General features: G+C 36.7%; 2 protein-coding genes across 3 annotated transcripts in view; one reads left to right on the top strand and one right to left on the bottom strand.

Moving 5' to 3' along the window:
• The window catches only part of LOC129746386 (uncharacterized), a 50472-nt gene extending 41753 nt beyond the window's left edge, over positions 1–8719 (bottom strand). Inside the window, exon 1 of the mRNA XM_055740061.1 lies at positions 8283–8719. Within this exon, the coding sequence (XP_055596036.1) occupies positions 8283–8474 (192 nt within the window). The 5' untranslated portion in view covers positions 8475–8719. The remainder of the gene's footprint in view (positions 1–8282) is intronic.
• Positions 8720–11747: 3028 nt separating this feature from the next.
• On the top strand, positions 11748–15118 carry LOC129746253 (cysteine protease ATG4D-like). 2 transcript variants are annotated; one of them, XM_055739942.1, is made up of 5 exons: positions 11748–11830; positions 11923–12345; positions 12606–13430; positions 13494–13844; positions 13911–15118. In XM_055739942.1, the coding sequence occupies exons 2-5, from the start codon at positions 12135–12137 to the stop codon at positions 14123–14125; spliced, it is 1602 nt and encodes a 533-aa protein (XP_055595917.1). In that variant the 5' UTR covers positions 11748–11830; positions 11923–12134; the 3' UTR covers positions 14126–15118. The 2 variants fall into 2 exon arrangements, with proteins under 2 accessions (XP_055595917.1, XP_055595848.1); XM_055739873.1 differs by having other exon boundaries at positions 11782–12345.
• The last annotated feature ends 1253 nt before the right edge of the window (positions 15119–16371 follow it).

Genomic DNA, 16371 nt, shown 5'->3' with positions numbered 1-16371 from the left:
GAAACTTCAACCCGCACTGAAAATTTCATCATATGTGATGCTTCTTTTTCGTTACATCATATGTGATGTAATTTTACTTTTTTTTTTTTTGGTCACACACAATTCTTAACAACACTGAATAAGGAATCTCTTAAAATTACACGTCATGGAATGTGATGATGACATTCAATTTGAATTCAATCAATATTACAATACACTGAACGTGATAATGTCATGTAAAATTATAAACTGTCTAGAACGGGAACAGACAAGTGTAAACAAAGCGTCAAGTCAAGTCATACACCAAAGTATTTTGTTTCAAAAGTTTTCCCGCAAGTAAGGATTCCGGAGATCATCGTGAAGCAGGATGCGGTTCTGGAAGCGGCTCCAAGTTATTCAACTTTAGATCTGGGGAAGAAAATAAAAGTGTGAATGTGACTCCTGTTAAAAAAGGAGAATTAAAAAATCATTGTGACTAAATAAAATAAAATAAATTAATTATAAAATGGTTTCATTTTTATTAATAGATGAGTTAATTCCATTATTGAATCACAAATAACAATAAATAAAATAAAACAAATTCCAATTGGAAAGTTTTTCTTCCACTATTCAGTGATTTTATAATTTACATCATTTTTATTTTACACGTTGCCAATTTTACATCATTTTTTATTTTACACGTTGCAAAATTTTACTGGCGTGTAATTTCCAACTAGCACTGAAAATTCCGTCATATATGATGCTTCTTTTTATTTACATCACATGTGATGTGATTTTACAGATTTTTTTCGTAGTGTGTACACACAACGAAAAAAATCTGTAAAACCACATCACATGTGATGTAAATAAAAAGAAGCATCATATATGACGGAGTTTTCAGTGCTAGTTGGAAATTACACGCCAGTGAAATGTTGCAACGTGTAAAATAAAAAATGATGTAAAATATGGCAACATGTAAAATAAAAATGATGTAAATTATAAAACCACTGAATATTGGAGGAAAAACTTTCCAATTGGAATCTGTTTTGTTTTATTTATTGGTATTTATGATTCAATAATGGAATTATCTCATGTCATAATAAAAATAAAACCTTTTTGTTATTAATTTAGTTTATTTCATTTGGTGACAATGATTTTTTTAATCTCACAATTTTTTATATTAGGAGTCACATTCACACTTATATTTTTTCTCGAAGACCGGATCCAAAGTTGAATATTGCTGATCCACTCTTTTTTTCTATTTCTGCGATAGCTGATTTGGGCTCCCGTAGGGTACCACTGTAATAAAAATTACAGTATTCAAGGAAAAAATGAGCATTGTTCTACATAAGGATTATTTATCGACTGAAATTAAATCGGATGAACAAGCGGAAAACATTTAAAGATGATTTAATAAAAAGTTGTCAAACAAACATGTATACCAAATATTATTATCGGATTATCTATTGTTTATAAAACAAAAAATTGTGTTTGCCTTGAGCTTGGTCAATCAGCGGTCGAAATCACGGAAAAATGAATAATAAAAAAAACTGTTTGCGATGGGGTCAATCAGCGGACAAATTCACGAAAAAAAAGAAAACGCTGTAGTTGTTCAAATAAGTTTAGAGTTCGACGACACGGTAGCGAGCATTCATTGAATGTTGGATTTCGTGCTATGTTTTGCAGTCGGAGTTATCCGTATAAAGTTTAACTGAAAAGCGGTTAGCATGTAGAAAACCGACAGATTTTATACTGATTTGACAGATCGCACAAGTTTCGCAGTTATGAGTGCGCAGTCCAATTTTTTGCGATGCGAATGGTATTATTTCCTATAATAGATCATTATCCGTACACAACTCCTTTTTTTAACTTCTCATATACGATTTGTTACATTTTAACGACAACATAATTGAATTCGACCAGCATATTAAGTATCAAAGACGCATTTATCGCATCAAAAATCTTCGTCATGCCAAATTCGTTAATTCTCAGGCTATAGAGTTGTTTTTGACATTTCTTACGCACACTCGCTGAGCGTGTACAGATGATACGGGACAATTAACCTACAAAACTCTCGGTACAAAAAAACGGGCAGCCGGTCGACACACATGGTCGTTTTTTAGGTTAATTGTCCCAAAACTGAAAAGTGTTGGTTAAACAACCAGCATAATATCACGAACACTATCAGCGGCAAATAGGACTATGGAAAAATGTGTTTTCAATTGTGTTCAATATTTTTTGTTTTGTCTGGGATTTTAACGCTCGTAATTAATTCAATCTCAATGAATACTAAGAATAATAATATTTCATTCCGATGACTTCATGTTTTCTCCTCTCTTGCAAAATAATGATTTGAAGATTGATTCAAGAATTTACTTCTTAACTTTTCAATGAAATTAGTGAGTAAGAGTGAATTTTTTAACTGTGTTTACTGCTCCGGCTAGCCTACCGCACGGAAGGCTACCGTCGCTCGATTAGAAATTTTCCCAGTAACCGCAATAACTTGGAGCTGCTTCCAACACCGCTTCCTGCTTCACGAAGATCTCTGGGAACTTTAATCGCGGGAAAACTGCTTAAAAAATACTTTTTGGTGCACGATTTTGACTTGACACTTTGTTTAAATTTGTCTGATCCTATTAAATTGAAATTCAATGTCCTCATCACATTCCATGTCGTGTAATTTTAAGAAATTTCTATTTCCATTACATCACATATGATGTAACGAAAACGAAGCATCACATATGATGGGATTTTCAGTGCGAGTTGAATATTCCACGTCTGTAAACTTCAAAAGACGTGTAAAATTTAAAGACATGTAAAATATTAAAGACGTGTAATATTTAATTCGCACTGAAAATTCCGTCGTATGTGATGCTTCTTTCTATTTACATCATATGTGATGTAAATTTACATCAAATAATCGCGTTCCGTGTCAAGTAATATTTGTGTCATATGAATTCAGTGCTGTTAAGGATTCAACTTTTTTTAATTTGTAAATTTACATCAATAAATCGAGTTCCACGTCATGTAATGATACAGGTTTTCAATTTCAGTGTTGTTAAGGATTCAGATTTTTTTTCTGTGTAGCTTTTAAGATGGCTGAGTCTATAGAGGACAAACCAACAAACATACAGAAATTGCTTTTTATATACAGACACCGTTCGTTTTTGGCAACATCCGATTTTGGCACATGTGCCAAAATCGAACGGTTTTTAGAAGCGACATTACCTTTTAGTTTTCTCTATAACAGGACCCATATAATTTAGACAAACAACAAAAAAACGTTTTAACGTTCAAAAATGGTGATAGAATACAACAACAAATATAAAAGTTTTTTTAAAAAAATTATAAAGTACTCAAAGTTTACAAAAAGATGAAAAATTTATAAAAATCAAAAACAAATACAAACAAAAGACAAAAAATGTCAAAATCATCTTAAAAATGGTGAAGAATGACAAAAACAGAAAAAAATACAAAAAAAAACAAAGATTATAAATAAAACAAGAGTAGTGCAAAAGGCATCAAAAACCTGAGAAAAAAAAACTATAAAAAATCTAAAAATGGTCGGAAATTGACTTAAAATAACGTTAATGATAATAAAAATAATTATTTTGTAAAAATAGAAGAAAAAAGTTCCAGAAAAAAAACGTTCGATTTTGGCAACATTCGATTTCGGCAACACAAGATGTACGAGCATGTTGCCAAAAACGAACGGGGTCTGTATACATATATATAGATTTGACAATTTGGTGTTTTAACACAACGCACAATGAATAAAAAAAGGGTATAAACCGCTAAAAAATTCAATTTCTTCCCTCTTACACGAAACAAATCCATGAAAAAGTACTTTCTTAAAGTGAAAATGTTCAGAGAATCAATTGGACGTAGTTTCAGACGCCGCACGAGCTTACGAATGGGGTTTTAATGTCTTTTTAACCCCTAATTTCCCTATATTTTGTAAACAATGAAAAAAACTTATTTAGACTTGAAAATTTAAAACAAAAATAGACCTATCTTGTGCATTTTTTGCTGAGGAATCGAATGGAGGCTATTTGAGCCAACGCACGCCTTGAAAAATGGAGTTATGGCTGTTTTATCCTCAATTCCCCTATATTTTCCAGTTAATTAAGAAAAAAGCATGTTCGGACTTCATAAATTTTGAACCAAATGAGACACGTATCTTGTGTGATTTTTTTCGAGGAATTCAGTGAAGGCTGTTGAGCCACCGCACGCTTTGGAAAATGAATTAATGGCTGTTTAACTCTCAACTCCCCTACATTTTTCAAAAAGTTAAGAAAACGCATGTTCGGACTTGAAAATTTTGAACCAAATGGGACGTATCTTGTGTAATTTTTTCGAGGAATCAAACAAAACCTTTTTGAGCTACCGCACGCATTGTAAACAGAAGTTATGGCTGTTTTAACCTACGGCTGGAACAAATATCCAATTCTTCTTCTGTCAAACCCCCACCCCCCACCCCCCCTTCGAAATTTAAAAAAAAACACCGAAGGGGAAAATAAATAAAGTTTGAAGTATTTTATGTAAATTTTGACAGAAAATTCAAATATCCGAAAGATTACAAGACCAAAATACAATTTTGGAAGATGGAAGTTTTTTCACCTTTTGTATTCTTGATTTTATTGAATTATTCGATAAAAAATTACTTGGTTTATAGCTTTTGTGCAATGATGTAGTATGCAATTTTGGTGCATACAAGCTTTCGTGCAATTTATTCCAATTTATTTGTTTTTCGCCTTATTTTGTATTGACCCCGTTATTAACTTTCTTTTGAAAAAAATATAAAAGGAATGAAAATAAATATTTTGGTGAAATAAATCACAAAAAATACTTTTAAATTAACATAAATCAATTTAATAACATAAATTTGAGAGCCTCGGAGCGAACTAATCAGTGCATGAAAGCTGCATTCGAGAAAATATGCCTTGAAGTTTACGTGTTGCGCATTTTTCCATAGATTTTTAGAAAATTTCCAGTGTTTTATCTAACGAAAAAGTCTGAATCTCAAAATTTTAAAATCTAAATAAGTTTTTTTTAATTGTTTACTAAATTCAGTAATTTCACTAATAACTGAAAGGACATCAGATGAATTGTCGCTTCTAGAAAGTTTATCGCCAAAGAAAATGGGTGCCTGTGAAATCTGGGACGAAAAACGTCGAAACAGGTGCCAAGCAATTTGAAATTGCTTTTTTAATATCGAATTAGATGAAAGTCGAATTCGAGCAAGATATCTTCAAAATAGTTTTTAATCTTTAACCTTGAGCATACCATAATTTCAACCTAACGATCAGTTAATTCAGGAGAATTTTTTTTGAAAAAAATGTGAAAAAAACTTGACTGTTCACTACGAAAATACTGTCGGTGAATTTTTAGTTTGAGAGAAAAATTGGAAATATAGCTGAAATTTCAACCGCGTTTTTCTCGTTAGCACGTTTTTCCACATGGGACAATCTTGCTTAGAACGGCAGTAAACGGGATTAAACAAAAAATTATGCTCATTTTGAAATTTTTTAAAAATTGTTTTTTAACACAATATCTTAAAATTTTCAAAGAGAAATAAAACTTTTTTGCATGATACAGCAAATAATTTGAATAAAGCCAGGCCGGAAGTTGTAAACAATATCTGGGCATCCTGGCCAGATTTGACCTATCTCAATACTTTATTGAATTTACGGGCGGGATCGGATATTTCAAGAAAATCTGAAATGATCGAAGAATAAACTCAGATGTTTAACTGAAACCATAAGTTTTATATGATTGTGTAGCTTTTTCAGCAATGTATTTTGGATATTTTAAAAATTATCCAAAATTATTTGTAACATTTGACAATTATGTTATTGTATAAATTTTAATATTAAATATTCAGCTTATTCGGCCGAATGCTATGCTCAACTATTTGGTGAGCCGAATATTCGGCTTAAAGGGTTTTTGGGCGATTTTCGGCCGACCAAATATTCGATACATCTCTACTTATAATTTAGCTAGAAACTCAATTACAGTTTGAAGATATTTCTGCATTTCTGCAAATCTGTACAATTCAGTACATCTGGAGACCATTTAAGAAAAATCTGAACAAATCAGGACTAATTCCTCGGTCAAAGTTGACAAAATACTTAAACTGACATAATTACCGAAATTGACAAAATTTAGTCAATTTAACCAATCTTGTAAAAAAAAAAATCAATTTGGTTTTTTTTTAATTTCGCCATTTTATGTAATTTTCGTCAGTATTGTCATTATTGTCATTTTTATAATTTTTGTTATTTTTTTTTAATTTGACCAAAATTATCTATGAGCTTTGTCATTTTTGTTAATTTTGCAAATTTCGTATATTTTGTCTATTAAATTTTGCAAATTTTGTCAATATTGTAAATTTTCAAAACTTCGTAATTTTTGGCAATTTTAGGTTACTCAGAAAAAACGTTGAAGTTCGAAACCCATGGTTGGGCATCTTTTTTTAAAATTATTTTCCTAATTTTTATATGCATCCCTTTCATGTTGAAGTTATCATATGCACATCATACAAAAACTATAGGCTTATTTCCAAAAATTTCATAGAAACGGGATCATACAGGATGAGATAGAGCGCGAAAAAGGATTGCGCGAAATTTTACTCACCGGTCTGTGGTTTCGTTCGGAGAAGCAATGCCCAAAGTTGCAAAGCACTATTTGAGATACAACCGTGGTTTTGATGCCCAAATCTACTCATGTTCACGGTTATACGGTAACCGTAGCTCAGATATTTCACAAAAAAACAGTTTTCCACTTGAATTTATAACTTATTCTATCTTTTTGATAACATTATAACATAAGAACTCTAACAAATATAAAATTTTCATTTTTATTGATCAGTCTGAGCCTGGTTGAAAACAAATTTAGATCGTTTTGTAAAAAAAATTAAATAATAACGAGAGTTATTAGGAAAACAATTCAAAAATATCATTTTTTGGCCCATTGTCACGACGGTATCTTTAAAAATTAGTCAAAATTTTTTTGTTACGTACATTGAGAATCTTAAGATGTCAAAATGTGTCAAATTATGTCAACTTTACAGTCCACGTTTCAAAATTTATCTACTGTGACTAAAACTCTTCCAAGAAACGAAATCGATATTCGGTCATAGAAAAACAGTTATTGGCTTGTAATAAGGCATGTTGCCATAAAAACCGGATTAGTATGTCCGGAAACCAGGTCATTTTTTCAATATTTCTTGTCATGAAATCAATCAAATCGAAAATGATTAATTTCAATAATGTAACGTAATGAAAAGAATAAACAACATCAGTAACAGCAACAATCAGCAAACAATAAATTGCAAACAGCTCTTGGACTAGCTAAATGAAATCATTTTAAATTTAATCAAACCCAATTGACTTAAATAAGCTGGTCAAAACCAAAAAAAAAAAAAGTCTTAAGTAGATTATAAGGTCTACGACCGACTCTAATACTTTCAAACGAAGTAATGCGAACGATTACACAAGCAGAAATTCATGAACCATTGTTCGGAATAACATTCAAGCCCCACATCAACGTTACTCGGAATTTCAAAAAAAGAGACACGGGAATGCCAACTTTTAACTGTAATAAATCAACTTAATGGTGTTGGGGTTCCAAAAAATCGATTGCGCCACCCCTCCAGAGCGCCCTGTTGGCAAGCACGAAACTCGAAAGTATAACTTTATATTGCTTTTTTTAGTAGCGAGAGATTTTAATAAAAAATTATGTTCCCCGTATAAAGTTTTCTTTCATGACTTGCACATAAATACACAGACAAACGGAGCGAACGGAAAATTTTATTTTACATACTACATTATACACACGACAGCTCCTCAAACTCATACAAATCGATACTCGGAATGTATAAAATCGTGCACAAGAGAGAGGAACAGAAAAACTTTCAAGCATAATTTAGAAAACGGTCGGACAAAAGTTCACAGCGCATTAATTTTCCTATACAGAAATATGATAGCATTTCATGAAATCTACCCTCTTCCACTTCATTCCGTTCGCCGCACCACATCCGTGTCAAGTGTCCCACCCCCCTTCGGGCGGTTCTATCCATATCGCTAGCTACGTCCGTATCGTATCTTTAGTTGATAATGGCCATGTCTCTACATTGGCAACACTGAGCCAGATCACAGTAATTTTATATTTATTGGCCGTACCTCCCTCCCTAGGTTTTGAAACTACAAAGTAATGAAGAACGGGACCAACTGGGTCCAAGCTTCTTATTCTTATTCGTTTTACTGCGAGAGACACCCCCACGGATTACAGGGAGTGAAGATGGGGGGAATTCAATTCCTTACCGTTACTGTAGTGCAATCGAATATCTTATGCAGCAGTTCCTTTTTTGGAATGCTGGCCGGAGGAAACAGCGGACTCAGATCCTCGGCTTCGTTGAAGCACAACCGACAATACGGCCCATCGGGTTGATCCGGTCGAAGCTCAGGTTCCAACACTTTGGCCCCTTCCTGCATCTTCACCTCTGCACCGTCCATCGACCCCTTCCGAACAAGATTACGGTGACACAGATTCCTTTTCTGGCACTCCCAAAACTACACCAAACCGGAAATGCTGGCCCCCACAACACTTGCACTTCACGAGACGTCAGCTGTGGACACCGGATGTATCACTACAGACCGGATATCGTGCCGAATTCAACCGTTTTACGCGAAAAATATCGGACACGACATGAAGGCAGTCATTTTCGTTCGGACAACTTTTTTGGCTGATGGCTTTTCTGACAATCCGACACGCACACTGGTTCGTTGGCCGCCACGTTGGGGGTGTGTTTGTGGGTCGAGTGCATTGCACAAACACACCAGAGAAACGTTGCGCGAGCGAAAGCCGTAAAGAAAACAACGATTGCCGCAAAAAGAAGAAAGTTTGTTGACATTTTTCGTACGCGAGTATCTCCGACTCGTTCTGACGGCAATCGACGGCATGCAGGCAATCAAAAAGATCGGGCGCTTCGAACGCATACAACTTGCAGCGCAGCCCGTCTGTTCTTTGGTTGCAATTGTCTGTGCCGATCTGTCATCCCGATTGATGAAAATAGGGGTGGACAATCATGAGCTTCGTTCTATTGTAGGTAGAACTTGGTTTCTGTTGTAGTTATTTTACGGCGTGTTCGTAAATTGATTTTTCTGTTGATGCATCAATTTTTTCGGTAGATGTCAAATCACCTTCCAATGCTTTTGCATACAGTTTGTTTAATTTACGAACGCCAGCATCGATAGAAAAAAATCACTTCGAAAGAAAAAATCAATTTACGAACACGCCATTAATGAGCCAATGTTTTGGTCGAAACTATAGCCCGAATCAGCCTCCGCAGTCATGCACTTTCTCCACTACTCTGCGCAAATACCGAACACCGAATAAAATCAACCGACAACCGGCAACCGCAAAAAAAGATAGAACGTTAAACATTTTTGGCGGTTAAATTTACTGCACTGGTGAAAAAGAGAAAGGAGATTTGACAAAGAAATGCGTCTAACGTGGTTCAGGAAAACACTGTCCTGAATCAATGACGTTTTTTGAAGTTCCTGTGGACTCGTAGGAATGTCATTTAAAGTCGCAGGGAAAATGAAACATCGCGAGATTCGGGTGGGTTTTCATACGAATTTCGTGAAAATGAAGCCAGTCCCCTGTGATTCGAAGAATCAAATCCCGAGCGGAATAATTGCAAACTTAGTGTGTGTACACGGAGAGGAGTGTATAGGGGTTTGGGTTTTGTCCACGTGGACAAACTTACGTTAAAATATTTTCTAAAGGTGAATAAATATTAAGATGTTTCTATCAAAATCTTAAAATGGCAAAGCCTTTCAGTTTAAATTTAAACAACTATAGTTGCCACTGTGGTAAACCTAAATAAGGCCAAAGCAAGGGATGATAATTTAAACATTAATTTTTTTTTCACATTATTTTATTTCAGGAAATGCTTATTCGTTTTTTTTTTCAAAGTCAGCCATTTCAATAACAAAAAGGCAAAAAGTGGTGTTTTCTAACTGTCTCAAATTAGATTTACAAAAAAAAACCAATTTCAAATCTGTCCACGTGGACATTTGGGGAGCGGGGTAGAGGTTTTCCAAATGTCCACGCTTGTCCACGGAGAGGGAGGAGGGGGTCGAAAATCTCATTTTTTTTTTCTGTCCACGTGGTATCTGAACGGCCCCTAAGCAGGAAGATTGGGAAGATTATTAATTTATGGTAGAAATCCGTAGGCCGTTCAAATATTACGTAACACAATTTTCGATCATTTTCATTGAACAGCTATAAGCCCGTTCAACAGCCAATTGAAATCGGTTTCAATCGATTTCGATTGGTAAATTGTTGTTCACTCAGACTATGTTGTGATCGAAACTAATCCAATTGACGTTCAATGAAGCCAATCGAAGTCGATCGAAATCAATCAAGCTCGAGAGCAGGATTCGTTTCTATCGGTTTCAATTACACTAACACACATGTAGTTGCTTGCTGTCAAAAACAGCTGGTTTGGTTTGTTGTGACTTATTTTTGATTGTTTCTTTGGGAGCGGTGTTCTTTGTGGGGTGCTGGAGTCGGTGCTGTGCGAGTTAGCTAAGTCGGTGGTGCAGTGCCAGTCGTGCTGAGTCGGTGGTGCTGTGCTAGCCATGCTGAGGTGGTACTGTGCTGAGTCGGTGGTGCTGAGTCGGTGGTGCTGTGCTGAGTCGGTGGTGCTGTGCTGAGTCGGTGGTGCTGTACTGAGTCGGTGCTGATTCGTTGGTGCTGTGGCAGTCATGCTGAGGCTGTGGTGCTGCGACATTCATGCTGATTCGGTGGTGAAGTGTTGGAAAAGTATTTGGCAGTTGCTGCAGACAATAAAAAACTGATTTTGTTTCAAAAGTTTGGTTGCTATGGACCGTGCAGGTGCTAGTAAAGGTGTTGTCAGTCCATGTGGTGTCGGTGGTGCAGTGTTGAGAGAACAATTAGTGTAAAAAATTAAAATAAGTTTTTAATAAATTTTGTAGAACTGAAACTTAATAAACCTTTTTTTTCATATTCTAAATCATATCTAAATCCTATCTGCCCTAACTTTCCTGCACCTACTTTCTTCGGATACTGATTCAAACCAAAATCATCACGTGATTTCAGAAGTTGGCCCAATGCTCCTCCCATGCTGCGTCGTTTATTCCTTCCGTGCCGCTTTCAACGCAGTTTTCACCCTCAATTACAAAAAGCTTCCTCACGCGTGTTTTCGACTTGAGCGGACTCAGAGACCTTGGTTTGGCTTTGACCATGAGCAGTACCTCCTTTGTGGCCAGATCCCGCAACTTCTAGGAGATGCCAGAGCAAAGGGCTTCGTTCAGTGCCGCTAATGACTTGGGGCAGGTCCGTTGGGCTGGTGTCATGTTTATTAAGAATCGATAAATCATTAAAAAAAGGTTTTTTTTTTCATTTAATCAAGTAAAAACAACAGTACAGTAACAGACGATTGCTATTATAATTTTCATTATTAAATAAAGCCCGAAATCTCCAAGTACACAGCTGTATAAGAAAATGACAGCAAACGCAGCGCGTTAGTATTAGTGTCTGGCTGTTCATTCAGCAGCCTGATAGAAATCGATCGAAGTCAATTGGAAAAACAGCTGATCAACTGTCAATCCATTTCAATTGATTTCGATTGAGTTCTGTTGAACACACCTTATATAGAGCATTGAACAGTCTAGAGTTTTTGTAAACAGAGAGAAAAAGAGAAACCCAATCTTTTTTATACGCGACATCTGATGGAAAGAGTGAAACAAATAGTGAAAACAATTCGACAACGAATCAAATCCTCTGAAATTGCTTTCGTCATTTTCATTAAGGACAGTTTCGACAGAATCAGTCAGGAAAAGTTTGCATCTTTGTTTACTTGAGCTACAATATATTTGTTTAAACTTCCTTAGCAAGATTAAGTAACGACATTGATTGATTTATTGATTGCAGCTTAATTTCGTCTTCATCTAGCAAGGGCACCGAGCGAATTTTTATCGGGACTCGATTGCTGACTGTGCGGAAACAAAGTCAAGGTTGATCGTTTCAACGTTCTATCCAGCTCTGTGAGTCACCTGATGTGGTGTTAGAAAAGTGGGAATTCCTTGCAAAGTTGTCCTAGTGATCGATCGGCCTGTTTGAAATCCATTTATCACCAACCGAGAATGAACTATGATGTGCTGCTGAATCGGACCGGAATCAGTCGATTGACTGTCGGTCAGCAGGCGAGAAGCGTTTCCGAAAGTGAAGGTCAACGACAACAACAACATGAAGCAACTCCCAGCCGGAAGATGCTAGTGGGATCTAGCGCATACTCAGGCCGGCTGGATCTTGGCACTAGTCCTGAAAGTGCTCGCGGAACTCCGGTGCGAAACGGTAAGTAATTACGTTTTAATCAAAGTCAGAATTGAATCATGTTCCAATGATTCGAGGAGAATACTGGGTCCTATAAAATAATGGTAACTATCTAATTCAAGCAGACCCGAATGACCCGGGTGGTTAAAAGGTCTCTAATAAATTATAATAATAATAATCTAATTCAAAACGCTTTTTAACTGATTAAACTGGTCACTCGCGCTTTTTGCATTAGGATTTTTACCAGAGAAATTAATATTACCTAACATTTGCGGTTCCAGCATATCCTACTGGCAGCAACACTGGCGATGAGTTCAAGGGCAAAGTAGAATCAAAACTGATGACCATGTGGAACAACGTGAAATTTGGTTGGAGCGGTAAATTGAAGACCAATTTTTCGAAGGAACAACCGCTGTGGCTGTTGGGACGATGTTACCATCAGAAATCCACCCCCGGCCCATCGTCGATGGAAAACTCCGTAGAACTGACCAGTGCCAGTTTGGAAACCAATCACATGGTTTTTGAACAGCAGCAGGTTCAGATGAGACAGTCTCCTTCGGAAATTTATGTGGAAAGCCCTGCGGAAGAAACGGGGACCGATGCCATCGAAGATAGCAGTCCGGAAGCGATAGTGGAGGAAGAAGGCATCGAGGCGTTCAAACGAGATTTCATATCCCGCTTGTGGATGACTTACAGGAAGGAGTTTCAAACGATGGACGATTCAAACTACACCTCCGATTGTGGTTGGGGTTGCATGATCCGATCAGGACAAATGTTGTTGGCGCAAGGTTTAATTACGCATTTCTTAGGCCGCAGCTGGCGCTGGGATTCGGTGGCTGAGCAGTTCAGATTAAATTACAACACTCACAGCTATGAGGATGGCATTCATCGTAAGATTATTCGATGGTTTGGAGACACTTCATCTAGGACTAGTCCATTCTCCATCCACACGCTGGTTTCTCTAGGGAAAGAATCTGGCAAGAAACCTGGTGACTGGTACGGACCAGGGGCAGTTGCTCACCTCCTGAGACAAGCGGTTAGGTTAGCGGCACAAGAAATAACCGATTTGGATGGAATTCACGTATATGTAGCACAAGATTGTGCCGGTAAGTTTTACTGTTTTCAATCGTTGTGAACAACCATGAGAAGTAAACAACTTTTTCTATCAGTCTACATCCAGGATATTCTGGACGAATGTACGATTTCAACTGCACCATCCGTGGCACCATGGCAAAAGAAAGTAGTCACAGGTAATCAACAAAACGATTCAGGAAAAGGTGGCGGCTCATCTCCAGCCACCGTTTCGCCTTCACACGAAAAAATTTCAGCCCTCGATTCCGCATCAGAAGCTATTACCGGACACTGGAAAGCATTAATCTTGTTGGTACCTTTGCGACTAGGAACGGAAAAGTTGAATCCCATCTACGGCGATTGTCTCAAGGCAATGCTTAGTTTGGATAACTGTATCGGTATAATCGGAGGTCGACCAAAACATTCACTTTATTTTATTGGATATCAAGGTAGGTATCTATATTTTACGGTAAAGAACATTCAATTTCAATATTCATTGAAAATGATCTTTTTAGAGGATAAACTAATCCATTTGGATCCGCATTACTGCCAGGACATGGTTGACGTACAGCAAGAAAATTTCCCGGTGTCCACGTTCCATTGCAAGTCCCCCCGAAAAATGAAGATGAGCAAAATGGATCCCAGCTGCTGCATCGGGTTTTATTGCGAGACGCGCAAAGATTTTCTCAAATTCGTCGACAACGTAAAACCGGTAAGTGTGAGGCTTTGATACAGATAGCTGTTGAACAAGTAGGGTTTTATGTATATCTAAGCTGTTTCGTCCTTGCAGACCTTAACCTTTTTGTAACTTTTATCAGGGTTTTGAATATTTTTTTCTTGTAATTTCTTTATTTGAAACGTCTCATTCCTTGTAGCTTTAAGGGGCTCGCTAAACTCGTTTTGATGTTTACGATTGCTTACTTAGATCTAGGTCATCACTTTTCGGAGAGAATAGGAAATAGATAGGAAAATAATAAAATAAAAAGAATTAGGTATCGATAGATGATGATCAAAAGCTTTTAGGACAAGGCAGATTTCGAACATTTAATCAATGTCTTTCGCAGCTAGTACATTTCTTACTGGGGGCAGGGTGGTTTTCCTCGGGCCCGAAGGGAATCTATGAAGTTAGCTCTGGCGACGTGGTCGGGTTCAAAAATGGCGAAATCGTTAAAAATGGTCAAATCAACCGTGTGCGACGTTTTCATTTTTTTCCCTGAAATGCATACTATCGATCGGCGGTTCATACCAAGCGTCATAGTGGAACTAAGGATCGGAAACTGCATTTGAAGGTGTTGAGAACGATCAAGGCAAACCCAGGGCAGTCGGACTAAGACATCGCCAAAAATTTCAATGCCGACCGGTGCACCGTCAGAAGGATTCATCTGCGCGAAGGAATACGATCTTATCGGGCCAGTAAGCAGCCAAACCGGACATTGAAGCAGATTGTAGTGGCCAAAGGAGGTGCTCGGCAGTTATACAACAAGGTTCTAACGAAGTCCGACGGAGGCATCCTCATGGATGACGAAACATACGTAAAGATGGATTTTGGGCAGCTTCCAGGCCAACAATTTTACAAAGCCACTGCACTGAACAAAATCGGGCTATAAGGTTTATTTTTTTTCTTATCATAGGTTTGTTTATTAAGGCATTTTACTTATAAAGCTTCATTTTGCCGAGTGTATCACTTTATTAATCTATGTTAGTAGAAGGGGTAACCGTAATAGGCGACTCAACTGTTAGTTGTATTCTAATTCGGGGGAGGGAAGGGGAGCATTTAGGGTTAATTATTGAAAAAGGTTTCTCCATCTGGGCTCGGTGGTGGCTTCATGTAGCTGTGGATGCGGTAGCTACTCCAGATTGTCATCTTCTTGGCCAGACTTCTGGTGGAGTTTGTGGAACCCATTGGATAGTAAGTTGCTCTATTGAATAGAGGAAATGAAGATTAATAGGGTACATATACAGGGGAAAAGTTACGAAGGAAGGAGGACTAAACGACCAAGTCAGACATTTTAAGATATTTGTAGATAGGGTACACGTACAAATATTCAAGATCAAGGTTTGCCAAGATGTCTATAAGGTTTATTGGGAATTCTAGTGATTTCGCACTAAAGGAAAATCCAATACTTCCTATCATGAGACGAATGATTGAATTTATAAGATATTTATTTCAATGAATGTTTTTAAAACATTTGTTATGATTATAAAAATCTAGAAACACTACACTATATTACACTTTTTGTTTTAAAAAAACCCATCCATGGTGGGACGCAGTTCCTTTGCGTGATGCGTGTTAGTCCTAGGGCAAAATTCTGAGTCACCGGATTGGGATTCTGCTGCTCTGACGAGTAGATGTTATCCGAAAAAAAAATCGCAAATTTAATTTCAAACAAATTAAGCTTTTTAAAAAATAAGAATTACCTATGCATTGTGAAAAATGGAACTGTGCACGCACCCGCTGAAGTCCGGATCTGTTTTCCTCCGCTTCTGATCCACGATAATTTACCTGTTGAGATAGATACCAAAATATAAACAACCAAGCCTTAATTTAACCGTTCCAGTTATTCAACTTACGCTCCTTAATTTTTGGCTCAAGTCACGACGATGGTGTTTGAATTTTCTTAGCACTCAGCTGGTAAAATCCTCCGATAAAACATTCCTGGCTCAACGTGCACATATAATTGCTCTTCTGGGTTTGTTTCCCGGACAGTGATTAATTAAAACGATTTCCTCCTCGACTCAGGCACGCTAACATGTAAACTAACTTCAAAATGATGAAATGTATTAAAATTTTGTATATGCTTTGATAGGTATAAAAAGCTCCTAAAATTAATTGGATTTTTCTTTATTTTGTAATGTACCTATTTATCGTCATCTTTTATCACACACTGAACGTTAAGTTTCATTGGATCGACCCTATAAGTTTTGGTTTAGAATTTATAGGAAATTCTTGTATTTGATACTGATTGTAGCAAGATG

This window comes from Uranotaenia lowii, chromosome 1 (genome assembly GCF_029784155.1).
Source record: "Uranotaenia lowii strain MFRU-FL chromosome 1, ASM2978415v1, whole genome shotgun sequence".
Lineage (NCBI taxonomy): Eukaryota > Metazoa > Arthropoda > Insecta > Diptera > Culicidae > Uranotaenia > Uranotaenia lowii.
The sequence above is the reverse complement of the archived record's forward strand: the minus strand, read 5'-3'. Positions and strand labels throughout refer to the sequence as shown.

Bases quoted from the DNA above. Each gene is read 5' to 3' on its own strand.
- LOC129746253 (XM_055739942.1), top strand. From the start codon at position 12,135: ATGAACTATGATGTGCTGCTGAATCGGACCGGAATCAGTCGATTGACT. The intron at 13,431-13,493 runs GTAAGTTTTACT...TTTTTCTATCAG, and splicing joins TGTAGCACAAGATTGTGCCG to TCTACATCCAGGATATTCTG. The intron at 13,845-13,910 runs GTAGGTATCTAT...TGATCTTTTTAG, and splicing joins TTATTTTATTGGATATCAAG to AGGATAAACTAATCCATTTG.